The following is a 20046-nucleotide window of genomic DNA, read 5'->3' as shown; positions in this document are numbered from 1 at the left end:
CCTAACTGATTCAGAATAGAATGTAGGATCCTTATGCTGGTCAATAATGTCTAAGTGTCCCCATCTCATCCTGCTATTTCCCCTCTGATTTCATCTCTTCTCACTATCCCCCCACCCCCACCCCATGTATACAACCCTAACCCTGGATTCCCTGCTATTCTTTTATTTTATTTTTTTAAAATAGACTTTATTTATTTATTTATTTTTTTAAATGATAGTCAGAGAGAGAGAGAGAGAGAGAGAGGCAGAGACATAGGCAGAGGGAGAAGCAGGCTCCATGCACCGGGAGCCTGACGTGGGATTCGATCCCGGGTCTCCAGGATCGTGCCCTGGGCCAAAGGCAGGCGCTAAACCACTGTGCCACCCAGGGATCCCCCCTGCTATTCTTTTAAAATGCCAAGCACACTCCTACCTCAGGCCCTTTGCATCTTCCCGAAACATGACCTTGCCAGATATCTGCTTGGCCTTGTCCCTTCTATCCTTCTGTGTCTGATCCAATGTCCTCTCCTCAGGCCATCTCAGACCACCCTGTAAACCAGTACCCACCCCTCACTTCCTAAACCCTCTACTCTACCTTATTTTTCTCCTCCTCACTTTGCACCTTTTATCAACAGAATGATCTCGGACATTGTGCTTAAAATTCTATGGCCCGCTGAGGGATATCCACAGTGTGATTGGAAATCTGTAAGTGTTGTGTGCCCTTCAGATTATGGAAGGAAAAGAAAAAAAGAAAAGAAAAAGGAAAACAAAGCCAGATTCTGGTTAGGTACCCATGTCTTTTAGACATGGTCCTTCTCTGTAAAGTGAATACGAAACCCACAGTGCAGCCATCTGGGTGGAGAGGCATGAATTACATGTGGATTAAGGGACATGAGTGAAGCCACCACCTTCTTCCTTAGGCAATGCTGAGAAGGGGGTTCGGTGGCACATGACACCTCAATTGCCTAGTTATAGCTGGTCATCATACTCTGTGAACCTGGAAGGGGTTCATATCATTGTTCCTTAAAGGTTAAGCATATTACTATCCTTAGGAGATGTAAAATTAATCACAAAAATGTTTGAGAGGACAAAATCCGTAGTATTACTATTTATATTTTAAGTATTTCAATAGCAAAATGTGTATTTTGTATGCTTATTTTGTTTACAGGATTTGATCTGTTAGAGTGAACAGATCAACCTATAACAGCCACTTAAAATACATAATTGAGTAATAATTGAGCTTGACTTATGATTTTAATTTGAAATCTTAACTAAATTTATATATAAAGTTAGAATGTGAAGATGTTTTAAGGATCACCACATTTATTAGCTTAATTTAATAGCTTTATAAAAATTACTTAAGCACCTAGGAAGATTTGTCAATAACACAGATGAGCTACTAAAAAATGAAACTGAATACACAGAATTTATAAATGTGGCTTAATTAAGTTTGCAAATGCAATCAAACATTTTCCAAATAGCCCTTACACATGATGGCTCATGTGTTTCAGACTTAAAGGTAGATGTATAAGGTGAGCCTAAACCCTTGCTTTTTCAACATGTGACTTTAAGAAATTGTTAACTTCTAAAGCCAAAATACACTTCAGAATAGTCTTTCTTGTACCCCTAAAACTTCAAGTCCTTCAGACATTATTGACATCACTTATCTCCCCCTTCAAATAGAAGCTCTGGAAGAATGGTTTTGGGATGTCAACTCCCGTCAGGGGTGCTCTCAGTCCTCAAGGGCCTTGTGGAGCACATAGCAAATGCTCAGGAAAATATTTAGTGGAGGTGAATACTCTTTGCCCTAAGGTTTTGTGTGATTCCTGGGCTCTTATTCATACATCCTGAGAGACTGAGATCTAGTGACAGTGTGGAACACGGTCAAGATGCTGGACAAAGTCTGATGGAAGGGTTTAGGGGCACCCTGACTTCCTGGGTGATCTGCTCTTCAAGGACACTTATACTTGCTGTCTGTCCTCTGTCCCCCCTGCCCCACGAACTCTCCCACAGTCCTCAAAGCACACAGTAGACCATCTATGTGACTTAACCTTGTGAGGTTCCTTTTATACTTTCTTTCTCATCCTCTTCTGAAGGGCTGACAAGCTCTACCATGCCAACATCCTCACATGCCTTTTTTTTTTTTTTAAGATTTTATTATTTTTTTTCATGAGAGAGAGGCAGAGACACAGACAGAGGGAGAAGCAGGCTCCATGCAGGGAGCCCGATGTGGGACTCGATCCTGAGTCTCCAGGATCAGGCCCTGGGCTGAAGTCGGTGCTAAACCGCTGAGCCACCCAGGCTGCCCACTCATATGCCTTTCCAATGAAGCAATGAATGAATAAAAGCCGGGACACACGAAGAACATTGCTGTAAAGAACACTTTGCACACAACCGCCATTATCACTGGGTTATCGAGCCCGGTTTTGCCATCAGGGTTGCACGGGATCAAATCCTACTTCCATGGCATGGTGCTTTGTGACTTCAACCCACAGTTAAGAAATATTGCAAAAACTTCATGCTTTCAAAATAAATGCTAACTTCGATCTGCTCACTGGTCAAGATGAAAGGAAAAGCTAAACCCAAGGCACGAGTGAAAACATTTAAGACTGTTTGCCTAAAGATAGGTCAAGAGATACGGGCAAATATAGAATCTTACCAGGACACGCAGGCCTTTGGGGGAAGAGTTTCAACATGGTTTACATTTCAGCTTCAATATTTATAAACAGAACAAAATCCGGAGGGAAGGAGCCCTGGAAGATAAGCCTTTAGGTAAATAGTTCAGGAGGCCTCAGAAGCTGCTTCCCGGGATAAGGCAGGCTTAACAGTGGCAGCAATTGGGTAAAGCTGGAGAGAAGGGTGGGGAAGAGAAATGAAACAGACCAGGGTTCCTCAAATTTTCAAATGTGTACCACCTGGGCATCTGGTTCAATACTGCTTCTGATTCAGTAGGTCTGCACTGAGGCCTAAGAGTCTGCATTTTTTAAAAAAGATTTTATTCATTTATTTGAGAGAGAGCAGACGAGAGAGAGCACAAGGGAAGGGAGAAGGGGAATGGGGCAGAGGGAAAGGGAGAAGCAGGCTCCCCGCTGAGCAGGGTGGCAGGTGGGGGACGTGGGGGGCAGCGTGGGATCCCAGGACCCTGGGATCATGACCTGAGTGGAAGGCAGATGCTTAACCAACTGAGCCACCTGGGCACCCCATAAGATTCTGCATTTTTAATAGGGTTACAGGTAAGGCCAAACCTGGTCTGTGCGCTACACTTTGAATAGCAACGATCTGTGATAGGAAAGCATTATACACCCCTTGAATGACATCAGTACACCAAAACGAAACAAAAAACCCCCAAACCCCAGAAGTACAAATAGGAGTCAGTGCTATTTTCATTCTCAGCAGACAGGTGTCTTAGAGGCCATAGCTTTACATAAACCACCTGGTAAGATTCATTTATTTGCTCAACAAATATTGATTGAGCATTGACTAGGTGCTCGGCACTGTTTCAGGTTTTTGGAGTGCAGTGGTAAGTACCCAGGACAAGGTCTCTGACCACGAGACATTTTCATTCCAGTATGGAAAGTCAGACAATATACTCAGAAACACATAAGGAAATATACAAGCAAGAAGAGATGAAATTGTTTCTGTTTGTGATACATGGCAAAAGAAAATAAAACAGGGCTATGAGTTAGGGAGTGGTTTGGGAAGGAGGGCTGTTGAGAAGGGGTGAGAAGTAACCAGCCATGCAAAGCTCTAGGGGGAGAGTGTCCCAAGCAATTAATGCAAAGGTCTTAAGTTGAGAAAGATCTTGGCAAGTATGAGGGATGATAACTCACTGCAGTTGAGGTATAGTGACAAATAGGAAAAAAATTAGCCCAGAGCCAGATTATGGTAGGGAGCTGGGATTTATCCTAAGTGTAATGGATTACCCTTCCAGGGTATTAAGCACAGCAGTAACATAAACATTTTAAAAACACCACTCTGATTAATCTTAAAATCACTAGTAGTGGCACAACCAGACATTAATGTGCCTCCTAGTGAAATAGAAATTGGATGACACGGTGTCACTGATTAAATAGTTTGCTGAATATAATTCTTTAAATCTAACATCCAGTTTATGGGAACATAAACATACAGGAGATAGAAGAACAAGTTCAAGGATATCACAAGGAAACACTCAGATAAATCCAGAAGGTGAAACCACTGGCATCCTTTCTTTCAACAAAATCAATGAAGGAGAAAAATGGAAAAATAAATCAATGGCATGGAAAAAGGGTGGAGGGTGTTATAGATTGAAAGAGAGTTAAAAGATGGGCAGCTCGGGTGGCTCAGCAGTTTAGTGCTGCCTTCAGCCCAGGGCCTGATCCTGAGGACCTGGGATCGAGTCCCATGTTGGGCTCCCTGCGTGGAGCCTGCTTCTCCCTCAGCCTGTGTCTCTGCCTCTCTCTCTCTCTGTCTCTCATGAATAAATAGGTAAAATCTTTAAAAAAAAAAGAGAGAGAGAGAGAGAGAGAGAGAGAGAGAGAGAGAGAGGGACACCTGGATGGCTCAGCATTTAAAGTGCCTGCCTTCAGCCCAGGGCATGATCCTGGAGTCCTGGGATCAAGTCCCACATCAGGCTCCCTGTATGGAGCCTGCTTCTCCTTCTGCCTGTGTCTCTGCCTCTCTCTCTCTGTTCTCTCATGAATAAATAAATAAAATCTTTAAGAAAATAAAAAAAGAGAGTTAAAAGATATCACAATCAAATTTATGCAATGAGTGGATCTTAATTGAGCATGGTCCCAATAAACAATCCATGGGAGGGGTGACTGGGTGGCTCAGTAGGTTAAGCATCTGCCTTTGGTTCAGGTCATGATCCTGGGGTCCTGAGATAGAGCCCCAAGTCAGGTTCCCTGCTCAGCGGACAGTCTGCTTCACTCCTCTCTCTGTCTCTCTCTATCAAATAAATAAATACGATAATAATTAAAAAAAAAAACTATCCACAAGAGACATTGCAGGACAACTGGAAACATAAACGGGAATTTTGGTGATATAAAGAATTATTTTCATCATTTTAGATGTCATAAGGCATTGTGGCTAAGGAGGAGAATGTCTATTTTTTTGAGATGAATAATTGAAGAGCTTAGGAGTAAAAGCTCCTGATGTTTGAACTTAGCTAACGATTTGCTTCTTGTGACTAGAAAACAACGAAAGGGATGGGATGCCACCTCTGAGATTAGGTTATAAAAGACTGACATCCACTTGACGGACACTCTCTTTCTGGCTTTTTCTGCTTGCTCACTCTGATCAGAGATCCACTCTGGATCTATAGAGAGACCCACTGGGCAGGAACTAAGGGCAGCATCCAGCCAACAGCCTGCAGGAAACAAGATCCTGCCAACAACCATGGGCATGAGCTTGGAAGCAGATGCCCCCTCATCAGCCTAGAACTGAATGCAGCCCCTGCCAACACCTTGAGTGGAGCCTGTGGGAGAGAGGCTCCCCTCGAGGGAGAAAAAGCTACCTCGTACCTGGGTCTCTTACCCACAGACCCTACCCTGAGGTAAGATGTGTATGGTTGTATTTTGCAGTTTTGGGGCGTTTTGTTGTGCCACAATGACACAAGATCCATGCCATTATTGCTCTGATTTACAACCGGGGAAACTGACTTCTAGGGCAGGAAGCAGCACGTCCAGATTTTAGAAACCGCATCCCTCGCCACCAGGCACTGGCCAAGACTGTTTGGACGCTCCTCCTCCGCGACTTTCTGCCAAGGCCGAGCCCTCTGGTGGGTGACTGCAGAGCCCACTCCATTTCCTAGGTGCTGGCGAGGATTAGAACGCCCTCTCAGGGATCCCTGGGTGGCGCAGCGGTTTGGTGCCTGCCTTTGGCCCAGGGCGCGATCCTGGAGACCCTGGATCGAATCCCACGTCGGGCTCCCGGTGCATGGAGCCTGCTTCTCCCTCTGCCTATGTCTCTGCCTCTCTCTCTCTCTCTCTCTATCATAAATAAATAAAAATTAAAAAAAAAATTTAAAAAGAACGCCCTCTCATCCCATAGAAAAATGGCCATAAATGATTTAGCACACACCAGGAGGCAGAAATGGAAATTGCTGCTGAAAACCAGCTCCTCTGTGAGCGGGGGTCGGGCCTGAAACCGAAGCGAGGCCTTTCAGAACCGCTCACATCCTATAGCAATTAAGGGTGTGGGGAAGCCGACAATGGCTTCCCCATGTGGAAATCACTTTGAAACAGGGCGGCTGGTAGTTAAAGCCATTAGTCCCCCTCGGGCTTCAAGGACAGCTACAAAGAAACTATTTTGTAAATTGTGCAAGAAGCCGGGATCTGCCAACCCCTGGGTTAGCCCAAACTGGCCAAGCAATTGCTTTTAACACTTCATTTCCTAAGTACACTAATACCTGGGCAGAGATGGAAAATAAACCCCACTTCAGACACGGCAGGGCCTCTTCAGAGCCGCGGGCCTCTGCTCCCCACAGCTGCTGAGCCAGAGCTTGGCTCCGGCCTGGACAAAGGGCTTTCCTTTCAGGCCCAGAGCCGGGGAAGGCCCACTGGGCCGGTGCCTGGGGGAGGCCGCCTGGCAGCTCCCGGAGGAGGCGAGGCGGGCATCGGGCAGTGCCGCTCAGTCAGAGAGGAAGTTGAGCCACGGCGAGAAGTGCAAGAGGAGGAAAATCTAACTCGTTACCTGGAAACTGGCTTCGTCTTGACCGCGCAGGTGGTGGCGGCTGGGCCAGGAGACAGTGGAGCGTCCCGGGAAGCCTTCCAGGGGGCACCGCTTTCTTTCTGTCTTTCTCGCTGGCTCGCCTGCACCAAGATTCTGGAGGTCCTCTTCTTTTCGTGAGGGAGCTCACTGGTGTGGAGAGCCAGTGTGTCGGGACTGAGGAGACGTCGGCTCTGGGCGTCGCCTCCCCCAAGTGGTGAAGACCCTGGGTTTGGGAGTCAGGCTATCAGACTCAACCTTTGGCTTTAAAATGGGAATAAACATACTGGTTCCCCCAGGAAGCTGTCCTGAGGGGTCGGTGAGAGGACACGTGCAAAGCATTCAGGGCTCACGGGGAATGATTCCCTCTAGAGTTGTGCGAAGGGGTAGCCCTGGCCTGTGACATAGTCTATTAGTTGGGGTTCTCCAGAAGAACAGAACTAATAGGAGAGATCTATCAGATATAGACACAGAATATATAGAGATAAACACTAGATTCTACGATACTATCTATCTCGAGATTTATTTTTATGGCCTCTGTGATTGTGTGGGCTAGCAAGTCCAAAATGTGCAGAGCAGAGACCCAGGGAAGAGCTGATGTTGCAGTCTGAAGGCAGCCTAGCGGCCCAAGACCTTCATCCTCAGGGGACCTCAGTCTTTTTCTCTTAAGAATTTCCACTGATCGGATGAAGCTTCCTGCAGCGTCGAGAGTAAGCTGCTTTACCCAAAGTGTACTGATTTAAATGTTAAGCACATCCAAAAACCCCCCCCCAAAAAAACAAAACAAAAAAAAAACCCAAACCCCTTCACAGCAACATCTAGCCTGGTGTTTGACTAAAAACAGGGTACTGTGGATTAGCCAAATTGATGCAAAAATTAACCATCATACATAGTGAATGGTCAATAAATACAGTTTTCTCTTATTCTTTTGATGTAGTTACTGTGATTATCGTTGGTCTGTATATCCTTCCAGGTTCCTCTTCATCTTGACATCAACCTCTGATTCGTAGCTGTCATTCACATTTTGGGAAAGGAAACAAAGAACCATAGCATTTTGTACACAAATGGAATCTCACAAGGGACCTACAGGAAAACCTAGTTTTCTCAACTCTAGGACATGCCGTTGAGGTAAAAGTTGGGCCAATGTCTTCATACTTTCCCCACAGTAGCCTTTCCCAAATTAAAGCATAGGTTATACATAGCACGTACTTATGTTTTACATATATGTTCTAATAGCTAAGAGATACTGAGTACTTGCTACATGTCAATTGATGTTCTTTTTTTTTTTTTTTCCAATTGATGTTCTAAATGCTTTAAAGGTATTCACACGTTGAATCCTCACGGCAACCAAATAATTTGGGATCCATTATCATCCCTCATGTCACTGAAGAAGAAAATGAGGCTGGGAAGTGTAGGCATCATGTCCAAGGCCAAGACAAGCCATTCCACCATGTTCTAGAGCCCATGGGTACTGACCACAGACTCACAACAGGCGAAGGTAAGTGCTAGAGTGAGGGAGCAGGAAACTGATACTGTCTGGAGGTGCTCACACTGTGTGGGAAGAAGGAAACTCTGGGGTTGTGGTGGGTTCCTCCTCATGTGCAGACATATCACTTGGGAAACCTGTTAAAAAGGCAGATTCTTAGGCCCTATCTCTAGAGATATTGATTAAACTTAGGTGTGTGCCCAGGGACCACACGGGAAGTCCCTGAAGTCTCCTTCCTTTGCCCTGGGTAAGTTGGAGCTCAGGAAGCTCCCATATGCACACCCATTCTGTGGTATTGTGAAGCTGAGCATTAAGCACTGAAGAAGCATCCTGGCTTGACAAGAAAGATGATAAACGTACTGATACCAAGTATTCCTATGAAGGGTTCATATAATGGCTTTTGTTCTAGAAGGCTGTCATAAGAGAGGTCCTATAATTCTTCAGGGCAGGTCAGAGATGTCCAAGTACAAGAGATACCCAGAATTCAGCACACCGTCTCTTTAGTGTCATCAGAATTCTACATCCTAGGAAGTACATGTGAAAACACAGAATTCTTGTCAAGTTCAAAAGTCTTTGGACCAAGACAGGAAGATACTCATGTATAAGAGCTGCATGCAAAATCGAATCAAACAGTTTGTTGCAGACTTTGGAACGTGGTTGAAAAAAATTAGGTACTGCACAGAATTCAAATCCAGGAACAGGGGCTGGGGGACATTCCTGTCTTAAAGGTCAAAGACTTTCAAAGCCAGTGTGGCCCATTTGGGATTTGAACAATCATGTCAGCATCTGACCAATATCTCTGGTCCTTAAATATGCAGAGAAGGTACAGTAGGCAGAATCATGACCCCCAGTGATCACCATGTCTCAATCTCCAAACATATCACAGGGGCTTACTTGACATGTCATTAGGGACTTTGCAGATAGGATCATGTTAAGGATCTCAAGATAAGAAAGATACTGTTGCTTATCTGGTGGGCCCAATGCAATAAAAAATGAAGCAAGTGAGTCAAAGTCAAATGCTACTTTTCTTTTTTCTTTTTCTTGTTTTCTTTTTAAAGATTTATTTGTTTGAGAGAGAGTGTGAGCTCATGTGTGAGTGGAGGGGAGGTGGTGCAGAGGGAGAAGGAGAGAGAGAATCTCAAGCCAACTTGGTGCTGAGCACATAGCCCCACACAGGGCTCATTCCTGTCACCCTGAGATCATGACCTGAGCTGAAACCAAGAGCCAGATCCTTAACTGAGCCACCCAGGTGCCCCCTGAAAAGGCTACTTTTCAATGCTACCACTGCTGGCTTCAAAGATGGAGGAGGGGCTGTGAGCCAAGGAGGGTAGGTGGCCTCTAGAAGCTGGAAAGGCAAGGAAATTGATTCTCCCCTAGAACCTCCAGAAGGAACACAGCCCTACCGACCCATTTAAGATGTCTGACCTCCAGAACTATGAAGTAATACATTTATATTGTTTTTTAAAAATATATTTTTTTTATTTATTTGACAGAGAGAGAGAGAGAGTGTGTGTGCATGAGCAGGGCGAGGGGCAGAGGGAGAAGGAGAAGCAGACTCCTCACTGAGCAGGGAGCCTGACATGCAGCTCAATCTCAGGACCCTGGGACCAGGACCTGAGCTGAAGGCAGATGCTTAACTGACTGAGCCACCCAGGCGCCCTTTCATAGTGTTTTAAACCTGGCCTGAGGAAATGTGTTACAGCAACAATAGGACATAAATACAAAAGGTTTCCTAGTTGCAATGAGAAGAACCACCCTGGCTGTCTCCCCCTCTGGATCTTACGCTCAGTGGGAGTCTGACTCTGCAGCAGTTGTACCATGCTCAACGTTTATGCATGCTAACAGTAGGACTTAAGATATAAAAATGCTTAAGGGAATAGGAATGATTGTATTAAGATTTTAGTATTAGAAACATGTAAAAATTTGATAGCTTATATAATTGCCATGACTTTAAACATTTGAACTATGAGAATGGTAGCTTATAATGCCAATTTAAAATGTGGCATTGAGTACTTGATTTAAATTTATAATTTTAAGTTAAAGCCATATTAGATTAATTTTCCACTTTGGGATATATAAAAGAACTTTAAGGCCACTGATTTATGTACTATTTATATTATACATTTGCATTTATAAAACACTTAAATACGCAGAAAGATTTGCTTAAGTCGGATAATTGAAGGGCTTAAGACAGAAATAAATTTCATGCAATGTATAAATACTTCATAAAATATTTGAAGGCTTTTAACTGACAAAGAAAAAGAGCCAACATTATTTAAAAGTTTTTAAAAATTGCTAGAAACTAGGCTGAGAAATAATAGAATTTCTAAGCTGAACAAAGATTAAGAACTAGGTTTTTGAACTTATAAATGCAATAAATTGAATATTATTTGTCTTTCCTACACACAAATACCATCTTGAACCATCTTGTGACATTCATACCAACAGCTTGTGAGGCATTGGATCCCAAGTCCTAATAAAGTGCCACAATACCAGACACCCAGTAACATGTACATCTCCATGCAAAGTTACATTTTATCTTCTTCCCCATTATAACGGGATGCTCCTCTTTTTAAAAGTAGATTTTATTTATTGAGAGAGAGAGAGAGAGCATAAGCAGGGGGAGCTTGAGAGGGAGAAGCAGGGAGCCCGATGTGGGGTTTGATCCCAGGACCCTGAGATCATGACCTGAGCAGATGGCAGATGCTTAACTGACTGAGCCACCCAGGTGCCTCCTGGATGCCCCTCTTATAAGCACTTTGAATATTTGCTCCTTTGTCCTGATAGACTATCATTGTGACTAATAATGTTGTAAAATTAGCTGGATCACCTTCTGAACACAAAACATGTGCTTAGGGCTACAGCAAAAAGGGTCTTTGAATTTCTTTGGGAAAAAAAAATCCATATTTGATATTTTTAAAAGGAAGTCTTGGACAGCCCGGGTGGCTCAGTGGTTTAGCGCTGCCTTCACCCCAGGGCCTGATCCTGGAGATCCGGGATCGAGTCCCACGTTGGACTCCCTGCATGGAGTCTGCTTCTCCCTCTGCCTGTGTCTCTGACTCTCTCTCTCTCTCTCTGTGTCTCTCATGCATAAATAAAACTAAAAAAAAAGCATAAAATTAAAAAAAAGTAAAACGGGAGTCTTCATGGAAAAAACAAAATTTATGGTCTGAGTGATTTTTAATTTTGAGGTACGTATCTGGGGAAGGTAGTAAAATCTTTGCAGGGCTTAGGGGCTCTGAAAGTCTTGTGCACCTCTCGCAGAATCACCTCTCAAATAAGCAGACAACATTGTAGGCTCAACAGTGCAATGACCTGGACTGGGGACCACACACCAGAGCAGGGCCTCTCCCGCCATCTGTTGGTGACAGGTGGAATTTCCCGCATCCACAGTGGTGGCAAGCTTTTATGGGGACCCTGCAGCTTTGTGTGTAGCTGCAGAAGTTTATAAAGAAGGAATTTCTGGCCATTTTATTTAAAACAGCAACACACGCACCCCAGGACACAGGGCACTCTCTTTTCTTCTTCCCCTTTTATTTCTCCCTCTGGTACTTACCATCCCACAAACTAGGTTTCCCATGCTATTTATTACTTTTGTATCAGAAGAGAAAGAAAAAAATGGACACATGAAGGCCCTGAGAAGAGCATGTGTGAAAGCTCTGGCTTTGGGAGCTCTTGATGCTGAGGGAATGATATGATGGGCCACAATGGTATCTGGTGGCCATTGTGGAAAACAGGGTCAGATGTACTACTGGGAAACCATTGAGGAGTGGTTTAGTTGTGTCTTTGCTTATTTTCTTGTCCATCTGTCACCACTAAAAGGTAAGCTCCAAAGGACACAGATTTTTACAGGTTTTGTCCCATGCTGGTGGCAGAAGCTGCTCATTTGCCCATCAGCCATCTTTCCCTTCATCCTTTTAGTAACAGAATCCCCACTTCCCCGTAGCATTTGTTGGGTGTGTGGATGCGTGCTGGAGAGCATTTCCCAGCCTCTCTTGCAGCTAGATGAGGCCAGGCATCAAAGCAATTGCCAATAAGCGGGGAATAAAAGTCATTCTTTAACTTCCAGGTCTTGCCTTATGACCTCAAGACGATTGTCTTCTTGCAGGATAAACACAGCCATGATGAAGATGAGCCATTTCTGGGCAATATCTTTGAGAATGGCTAAGCCACAAAACAGAAGGAGCGCAAGTTCTCTGATAGAGCCCGAATAGAGTCACCAATGAGAACTGACTTCTGCATGGTGAGGAGAGAGAAATAAATATCCATGCTATTTTGGGATCTCATCCTTATAGCCTCTGTTACAAATGGAACCGTACCTCCCCAAAATTCATATATTGAAGCCCTAACCCCTCATGTGGCTGTGTTTGGAGATATGACCTATAAGCGGGTAATTAAAGTCAAGTGAAGTCATAAGGGTGGGGCCCTAACCAATAGGACTGGTGGCCTCATAAGGAGAAACAGAGACACCAGAGATCTTGATCTCTCTTGTTCTCTCTCGCTCTGTTTCTCTCTCAGTGCTCACACCAAGGGAAGGCCAAGTGAAGACACAGTGAGAAGGCACATGTCTGTGAGCCTTACCACCAACTTAGGCAGTACCTTGACGGATTCTCCAGAATTGTGAGAATAAATTTCTATGGTATAACCCACCCACTCTGTGGGATTTTGTTATGGCAGCCCACATGGACCTCTACAGCCGCCAGCCTGTACCCTCATGCCTAGAACACTCCCGGAAATTAGTAGATGTGCAACAATATTATTTGGGTAAATAAATGAATGAAAAGAATAGAAAGACAATATTTAATGTGCATAGTGCTATAAAAATGTAAAAGATGAATCGACTCTAAAAGATGGTATCTATTCATTCAGCCATCTAAGCATTCATCTTCGTATCACCCTGGCTGTATTTGCAAGGAAACCTGGCCGCCGAACCGGGACCAGCGCCTTCTCTCCCACAGTCCGCCCCCAATCTATCCATTGTCAGCTCCTGTTAATTTTACCACCTCCATCACTCTATAATTTTCTATTACAACAGTCCCAACTCCCTCCTGGGTCCTATTATCCCTTGTTTACTTTGTGATAATTGCTTCCAAACCACTCCCTCTCACCTCCCGTACTTGAACCTGTCACAGAGACTTCTAGTTGCCTCTTGCAAACTCACTTTGCCTTCTTTCATGGAAAGAGATCCTTCATTTTATTCAGTTTGGCAATTCTCTCTGAACCAACCCGGCTTCCGTCTTGTTCCTGCAGGCCAGGTGCCATGTGACTAAATTCTGGCTGAGGAGCTACAAGTAGAATTTATTAAGTAAGGTTTCCGGAAAACCTTTTTATTTTTTAATTTTTTAAAAAAGATTTTATTTATTTATTCATGAGAGACACAGCGGGGGGCGGGGGGCAGGCAGAGACACAGGCAGAGGGAGAAGCAGGCTCCATGCAGGGAGCCCAACGTGGGACTCGATCCCAGGACTCCAGGATCACACCCTGGGCCGAAGGCGGTGCTAAACCACTGAGCCACCCGGGCTGCCCTGGAAAACCTTTTTAATTTTTTTTTAAATTTTTATTTATTTATGATAGTCACACACACACACACACACACACACACACACACACAGGCAGAGACACAGGCAGAGAGAGAAGCAGGCTCCATGCATCGGGAGCCCGACGTGGGATTTGATCCCGGGTCTCCAGGATCGCGCCCTGGGCCAAAAGCAGGAGCCAAACCACTGCGCCACCCAGGGATCCCCTGGAAAACCTTTTTAAAAGAAAGATAGAGAGCTGGGACCAGGCCACATTTTGCCCTTTTCCTCCACTTTTTCCTTCTTGTTGCCTGAAACGGGAGTGACTGCTGGAGCCCTAGCAGCCATATTGAACTATGGAGGATTGAGGAGAGGAGATAGAGCAAGAAACTCTGCCCCTGATGATTTTGTAGAGCTGCCATGCCATTAAGTCCATAGAGTAGAAACTCCTGCCATATAAAATGAACAAATTAAGCCCCAAACCCACTTTAAGCTTCCTGTTTTATTTGTTCATTTGTTCCCCATCACACAGAAAAGAGAGGAATGTCTCTTTCAGAATCACGTCTACTGATTTGAATGATGCAAAAGCAGACCTTGGTGACAGTCCCCATCCCTTATTTATCTCTGGAGTGGCAACTGTAATTGATGGGATTAAGAAAATATGCCTTTCTTCTCAATACGGCAATCCTAAAAAATTAGAAATATTTTCATTTCTACTTGAATCAAGAGAAACTATGTAAAATACAAATGGTTGGATGTGGTCATGGTATTTATTCATAGTATATTTTCACAATGTATTAATAAAGGAGAATAACACTTATTCATACACTGAGTATAACTTCTTCTGGAGCCCTCTGGAGTTTGTTTGGGGTTGGAGATTACTGCCAGGTTTTTCCTAATCTCCCTGGGTTGTGGAAGCAGGTAGGATTTCTCAAATTGAGTGTCTGCCATGGGTCAGAGGCAACGACTTCCCTTCAATCAGGTTAGAAGGGCCAGAAAGACACCGACTTCAACTTCCATTTTGGAAATAAGTAACAAGCAGTGGATTAACGGAAGATCAGAAAGACTCAGGCATCTTGTACTCCACAGTTTATGTCTTCTCACAAATGCTAATTACGGTAGCAGCCATGAACACTGGCAAGGTCTTAGGCTCATGTCCTGAAGAGAAGTCAAGTCACCAGCCAATGTATTTTAGCAAAAGGCAATCCTGATGACTAAGAACCGGTCCTGAACTTCTCCAGGTGTGCTGGGGGTGCGGAAGGTCACTCCATTTTGAGCATCCTCTGTCTTGCAACTGATAAACTTGGACACCACTTTAGAACATCTTGGCAAAGTGTTGAGAGAATCTCACTTTCTCAGTATCTCTCTATAATGAAGCTGCTTTGGAGTTTCCTCCATTTAACTTCAGAAAGATCAAGGCACCATGAACTGAAGCAAAGTATGAATAACAACAACAAAAAGAAGAGCAGAGTCCAACTCTCTTCCAAAACAGGCATGTCCAAAAATAAGGATAAACATCTGGTCTATTTTTCCAAGTGATTCTGTCCATTGCAAATTGTCCTTCCATTCCTCCCTTTTATTAAAGATGTTTACATTTCTGAGTCTGATGATCATTTAAATATATACAATATACAGCACCAAGGCAGCAATTTTTTTCCCAGAGATCACATGAAACTGAATAGATAGTTAACATAACTAATAGCTGGTACAATCTGTGACGTCACTACGTTACTTATTGGCTGATACTTTCCTAGAATTGCCAAAACACACTTACACGACTCTTGTAGCACCTTGATGGCAGCTAGGTTGTTTTAAAAAAAACAAATTACAATTTTTAAACAGTAGCAATAAAATATTTACAGATAGAAAGTAAACAATAGTGTACCGTGATAATGAAGGATCACTTTTGTCATAGTACTACATATAATGTAGAGTACGTAAAATGCAGTGATCTGACTGCAAGGGACAAAATAATGCAAAAGGCAGTCATAATAGAATCATTTTACGTACAAAAATATTACATTACAATAAATAATTTCAAACATAAATATTAAACTTTACATCATTAGGATATTCCACATATATATATACAAACACGTATATATATGTGTATATGTATACGTGTTTGTATATATACGTATATATGTGCATATGTACACACACACACTCATACAAGTCCTCATACACACACACACACACACACACACACAAATTTAAGGTGGAGGTATTGCTTTACTATCCTTCATCCATCCTATAATGGCTTCCTCTTCAGAGCACCTGAAAATAAAGAAATCAAACAAGAAATGTAAACTGTCTGTCTCAAATTCCATACATAAGTCAAGACTAGGTAACCCACACATTTTTACATATAGAATTTTTAAAAGGACACTTACTATTTTCTCTAGATTTTAAAAGTGATGTATGTTTGCTATAAGAAACATGGACATATCAGGGGAGTATAAAAAGAATAAAATAAAAATCTACTAGCCTGAAATCTCTCACATGAGATAATGCTCTTCAAATAATGGCACATTTCCTTCTAGTTTTCTTCTAGGCATACATGTAAATATTATGTATATATACTCACTCAAATTTTACTACACATAAACACATATAAAACTATTTTACTAGATATAAAATATGTAAAATACATATAAAATGGGGATCTCTAGCAAATACCTGCTGCCTTTGCCTGCCTCCATTCCATTTCCTCTTTTCTGGTAACAAGCTCCTCCTTCCTCTTCTAAATGAAACTGTCAATCACCTAACTCCAAGGGGGTACATGATCTCAGTCTCCTGGACATTGTGATTGGTTCAGAAGTGCCCGTGTGACCAAAGAGAGCGTGAGTTCTTGTGCAGAATGGGTGCAGAATGGATGCCGGAGGTGAGCGTTTATCTGGGGTCGTGAGCTGCAAAGATGATGTAAGCCTAGAGCTGCCAGGATGCATGGAGGGGGAAGATGGTCTGCCTGAGAATGAAGCAAGCCTTGATAACTGATGGGAGAACAAAAGGGTCTTGATGAGTCCCTTTGAGCCTCTGGATCCACCTATGTCTGAAGCTAGCACACTGGTGGGATTTCTCAGTTTTTTAAAGCAGTACATTTTCTTTCTTTCTTTTTTTTTTCCTGTTGCCTCTTGTAATGGAAACAATCGTAACTTAAGATCATAATTTTGAATATGGATGTTTGATTAAACAGCGAAATACTAATATGTAAATGTCAAGTAGGTACTCTTATGTCAGGATCTTGAAGAGCCCCACACAAGAATGGGCTGCTGAACGCTTGAAGTAAGTGGTAGCAGGGGTAGCATGGGTTGGCTGAACTCATCCATCCTATCTGAGGGCACTGGGACAAGCGAGTGACCAATTCAGCCTGCTGCCCGGCAGAGGGAGCACTTGCCAGCATAATGTAGTTAGACCAGGCTCTGTCAAACCTTAACACGCAGGACTCTCTTGGGGATTTGTTCAAATACAGATTCTGATTTTGTACGTCTCGGGTAGGGCCTGAGATTTTGCATCCCAAAAGGTGCCCAGAGGATACTGATCATGTTAACCTTTGGATGATACCGTGAGTCACAAGTATGTGGAAAAGGGCATTAATCGAAAGCTGGCTTTGGGGTAGTGCACTGATGGGTTCTGCCAAAGGCATCTACCGTGACCTTAAGCAAAGCTACTTAACCATGTGAGCCTCAGCTTCTATCTGTAAAATGAGGATAACAGCCCCATCTTGTGGCTTTATTGCGTGGATTCAATGAAATAATGCCACAAAGTGCTCAGCATGGTGCCTGACACATAGAGCTCACTGAAGGTCATTAATGTTACTGTTGCAATGCTCTCAGGCAGTGTCTCAAAAGTGAATCCACAAGTCGCTTGAATCAGAATTCCCTGTATCAGAAATACAGATTGTTAGATGTGTCAGAGACCTAAGGACCTCTAGAGATGGGGTCCAGGGAATATCTCTAATAACTACTGTAGAGGAACCTGATGTAGAAAGCTCAGGGACCTCACCTCCAAGGGTGGAGAAGAGAGGACCTCAATCACGAGATGGCAGATGACTAGGAGAGAAAAATAGTAGTGAGTCACTTTCAAGAGGCTTCATACTAAACTTTCTGGGGGCAACTGACCTGCCTACATATGCTACTCAGTAGTTTACAGAAAGGACAGCAAAGAGAGAGAAAAAGAGAAATGTGGGACTGACTTACCTTAACTATAAAATTCGAACCTCCAGGCCAGTGCCAGAGGACGGAGTACATTTTCCACAGTAACCACCACATTTTCCTATGACCCGGGTACCATCCTGCAAGAAAATGCATTGCTCTTAGACTATCCGCTTGCCTAGTGTTTCCAGGGCTGACACTGGCTTTGGAGAAATCTTTCTTGCATGCACAGGAGGTAGGCCTTCTGGACAGAAGCAGAGAGAGCCCAACATCCTCACGTGTTTTTAAAACAGGGTCTGACAAACTACGGTCTGTGGGCCCAATTCAGTCTGCCACCTGTTTCTGTCTGGCCCATAAATCAAGAACAATGTTTACATTTTTAAATGGCTGAGAAGAAGCAAACCAAGAATAATATTTCCTGACATGTGAAAATTATATGAAATTCAAATTTCGGTAGCCATAATAAAGTTTTCTTGGAACACGGCCACGTTCATTCATTCATTTAATGTCTGCGCCTGCTTTCAGGCTCCAACAGCAGGATGAGTAGTGGTGACAGCTCTCATTGCTTTACACTGCTAGTCAGCACACTGCAAATCACGGTGACACAGTTGTAACTTGGCAGTATTTTGAATGCTGTGCGTATTGCCATATCATAACATTTTGTTTTATTTTATTTTTTTTATTACCAGTGTATACCATCATGTCACAACAAGAAAACAAAAGTGACTTTGAATGTTGCTCTTTTAAGGTACCTTGGCATGTGAACTATTCTGTTATCAAATTTAGATGACAAAGCACTGTGTTTCTTTTGCAATGACACCACAGCTACGCTAGAAGAATACAACATATGCCAATGCTACTAACCTCAGCCTCAGCACACATTCCCAATTCACAAGGAGAGCAGTGGTCGTAAATTCAGAAAATTTAAGATTGAAGATCTCACCATAGTGTAATTTCTTCCTAACAATAAAACTAAAACCAAGTGAAAATAAACAATGAAACTGACTACGTTTCCAAGTGGCTAATATGTTAGTTAGCCAAGCAGGAAAACAGTTTACCCCATGGTGACTTAATCACATCTTGTTTTATCATAACAGCCGAGCAAACGTGTCCAGAAAAAATAAATTGTTTAAGACTATTATCCTTTTGGTAGGAATAGTTGCTTGAGAAGTTAATGACATTGAAAGCAACATCAATAGTCAATGAAAACACAAAGCAAATACTCTTGGGTGGGTTTTTTTTTTTTTTTTTACTTTTGATGAGTTGATAGATGGGTATTATCAATATTATTCAGTCGTTTATTTGAGGAGGTGATGTGGAGTCTGAAGTGACTAAAGAATTAGCTTCTGTGAATAGTCTGTTGCAGAATAAGTTTAGGCAAGAAGATTTCAGAGAGGCTGAGAAAACTAGCACAGGATAACGGAAGTGGAATCTACCAAGATGTGTTGACAACTGACAGTGGTAAAAAATATGTAGAAGCTGAGAAAGTTTTAGTTGGCCAAATTTACAAAGCTCATAAAAATGTAAGATGTTTGAAGCCTGTCATTATTCAATGTATTATCCATCAGTAGGCATCCTGACGGTGTTACAAAACTCTATCAGGTGTTACAGAACTAGTAATATCAAGGGGAACGTCTTTTGCTATCGTAAACTTATCCATCATTGGTTTTATAAACTTTTTTATCAGATATAGAAGCTGAATACCCTGACTCATGCTACCATCCAGCAGTTTGATACTTTAGCATGAAGTTTCACTGTGAACTTTTGAGCTCAGGGCTGGGATTAAAATTTTTCTGAATGAGAACTGCTCTCAGTCACTGTAACTGGACACTCACTGGCTTTGGACATTAGCTTTTGCTATGTATTTGATAATATTTCTTAGAGAATTGATCTTAAATTTCAAGGCAAGACTTCTACATACAGGGATCCCTGGGTGGCACAGTGGTTTAGCGCCTGCCTTTGGCCCAGGGCGCGATCCTGGAGACCCGGGATCGAGTCCCACGTTGGGCTCCCGGTGCATGGAGCCTGCTTCTCCCTCTGCCTGTGTCTCTGCCTCTCTCTCTCTCTCTCTCTCTCTCTCTCTCTCTGTGACTATCATAAATAAATAAAAAATTTAGAAAAAAAAAGACTTCTACATACAGGCACAACTTATACTGTGGTAATGTTATTTTAATGTCAATTAACATTGTTCCAATCATAAGTAATGTGAAATTGCTTTATG

General features: G+C 42.9%; 1 protein-coding gene across 2 annotated transcripts in view; it reads right to left on the bottom strand.

The window, feature by feature from the left end:
* Positions 1-14422: 14422 nt before the first annotated feature.
* The window catches only part of ADAMTS9 (ADAM metallopeptidase with thrombospondin type 1 motif 9), a 158448-nt gene continuing 152824 nt past the window's right edge, over positions 14423-20046 (bottom strand). For both annotated transcript variants that reach the window (XM_055343319.1, XM_055343320.1), the window contains 2 exons: positions 17871-17965; positions 14423-15948 (listed from right to left, as the gene is read on the bottom strand). In XM_055343319.1, the coding sequence (XP_055199294.1) occupies positions 17876-17965 (90 nt within the window). In that variant the 3' untranslated portion in view covers positions 14423-15948; positions 17871-17875. The remainder of the gene's footprint in view (positions 15949-17870; positions 17966-20046) is intronic.

The sequence above is a fragment of the Nyctereutes procyonoides genome, unplaced genomic scaffold (assembly GCF_905146905.1).
Source record: "Nyctereutes procyonoides isolate TBG_1078 unplaced genomic scaffold, NYPRO_anot_genome, whole genome shotgun sequence".
Classification (NCBI taxonomy): Eukaryota; Metazoa; Chordata; class Mammalia; order Carnivora; family Canidae; genus Nyctereutes; species Nyctereutes procyonoides.
This window is presented reverse-complemented; position numbering and strand designations above follow the sequence as displayed.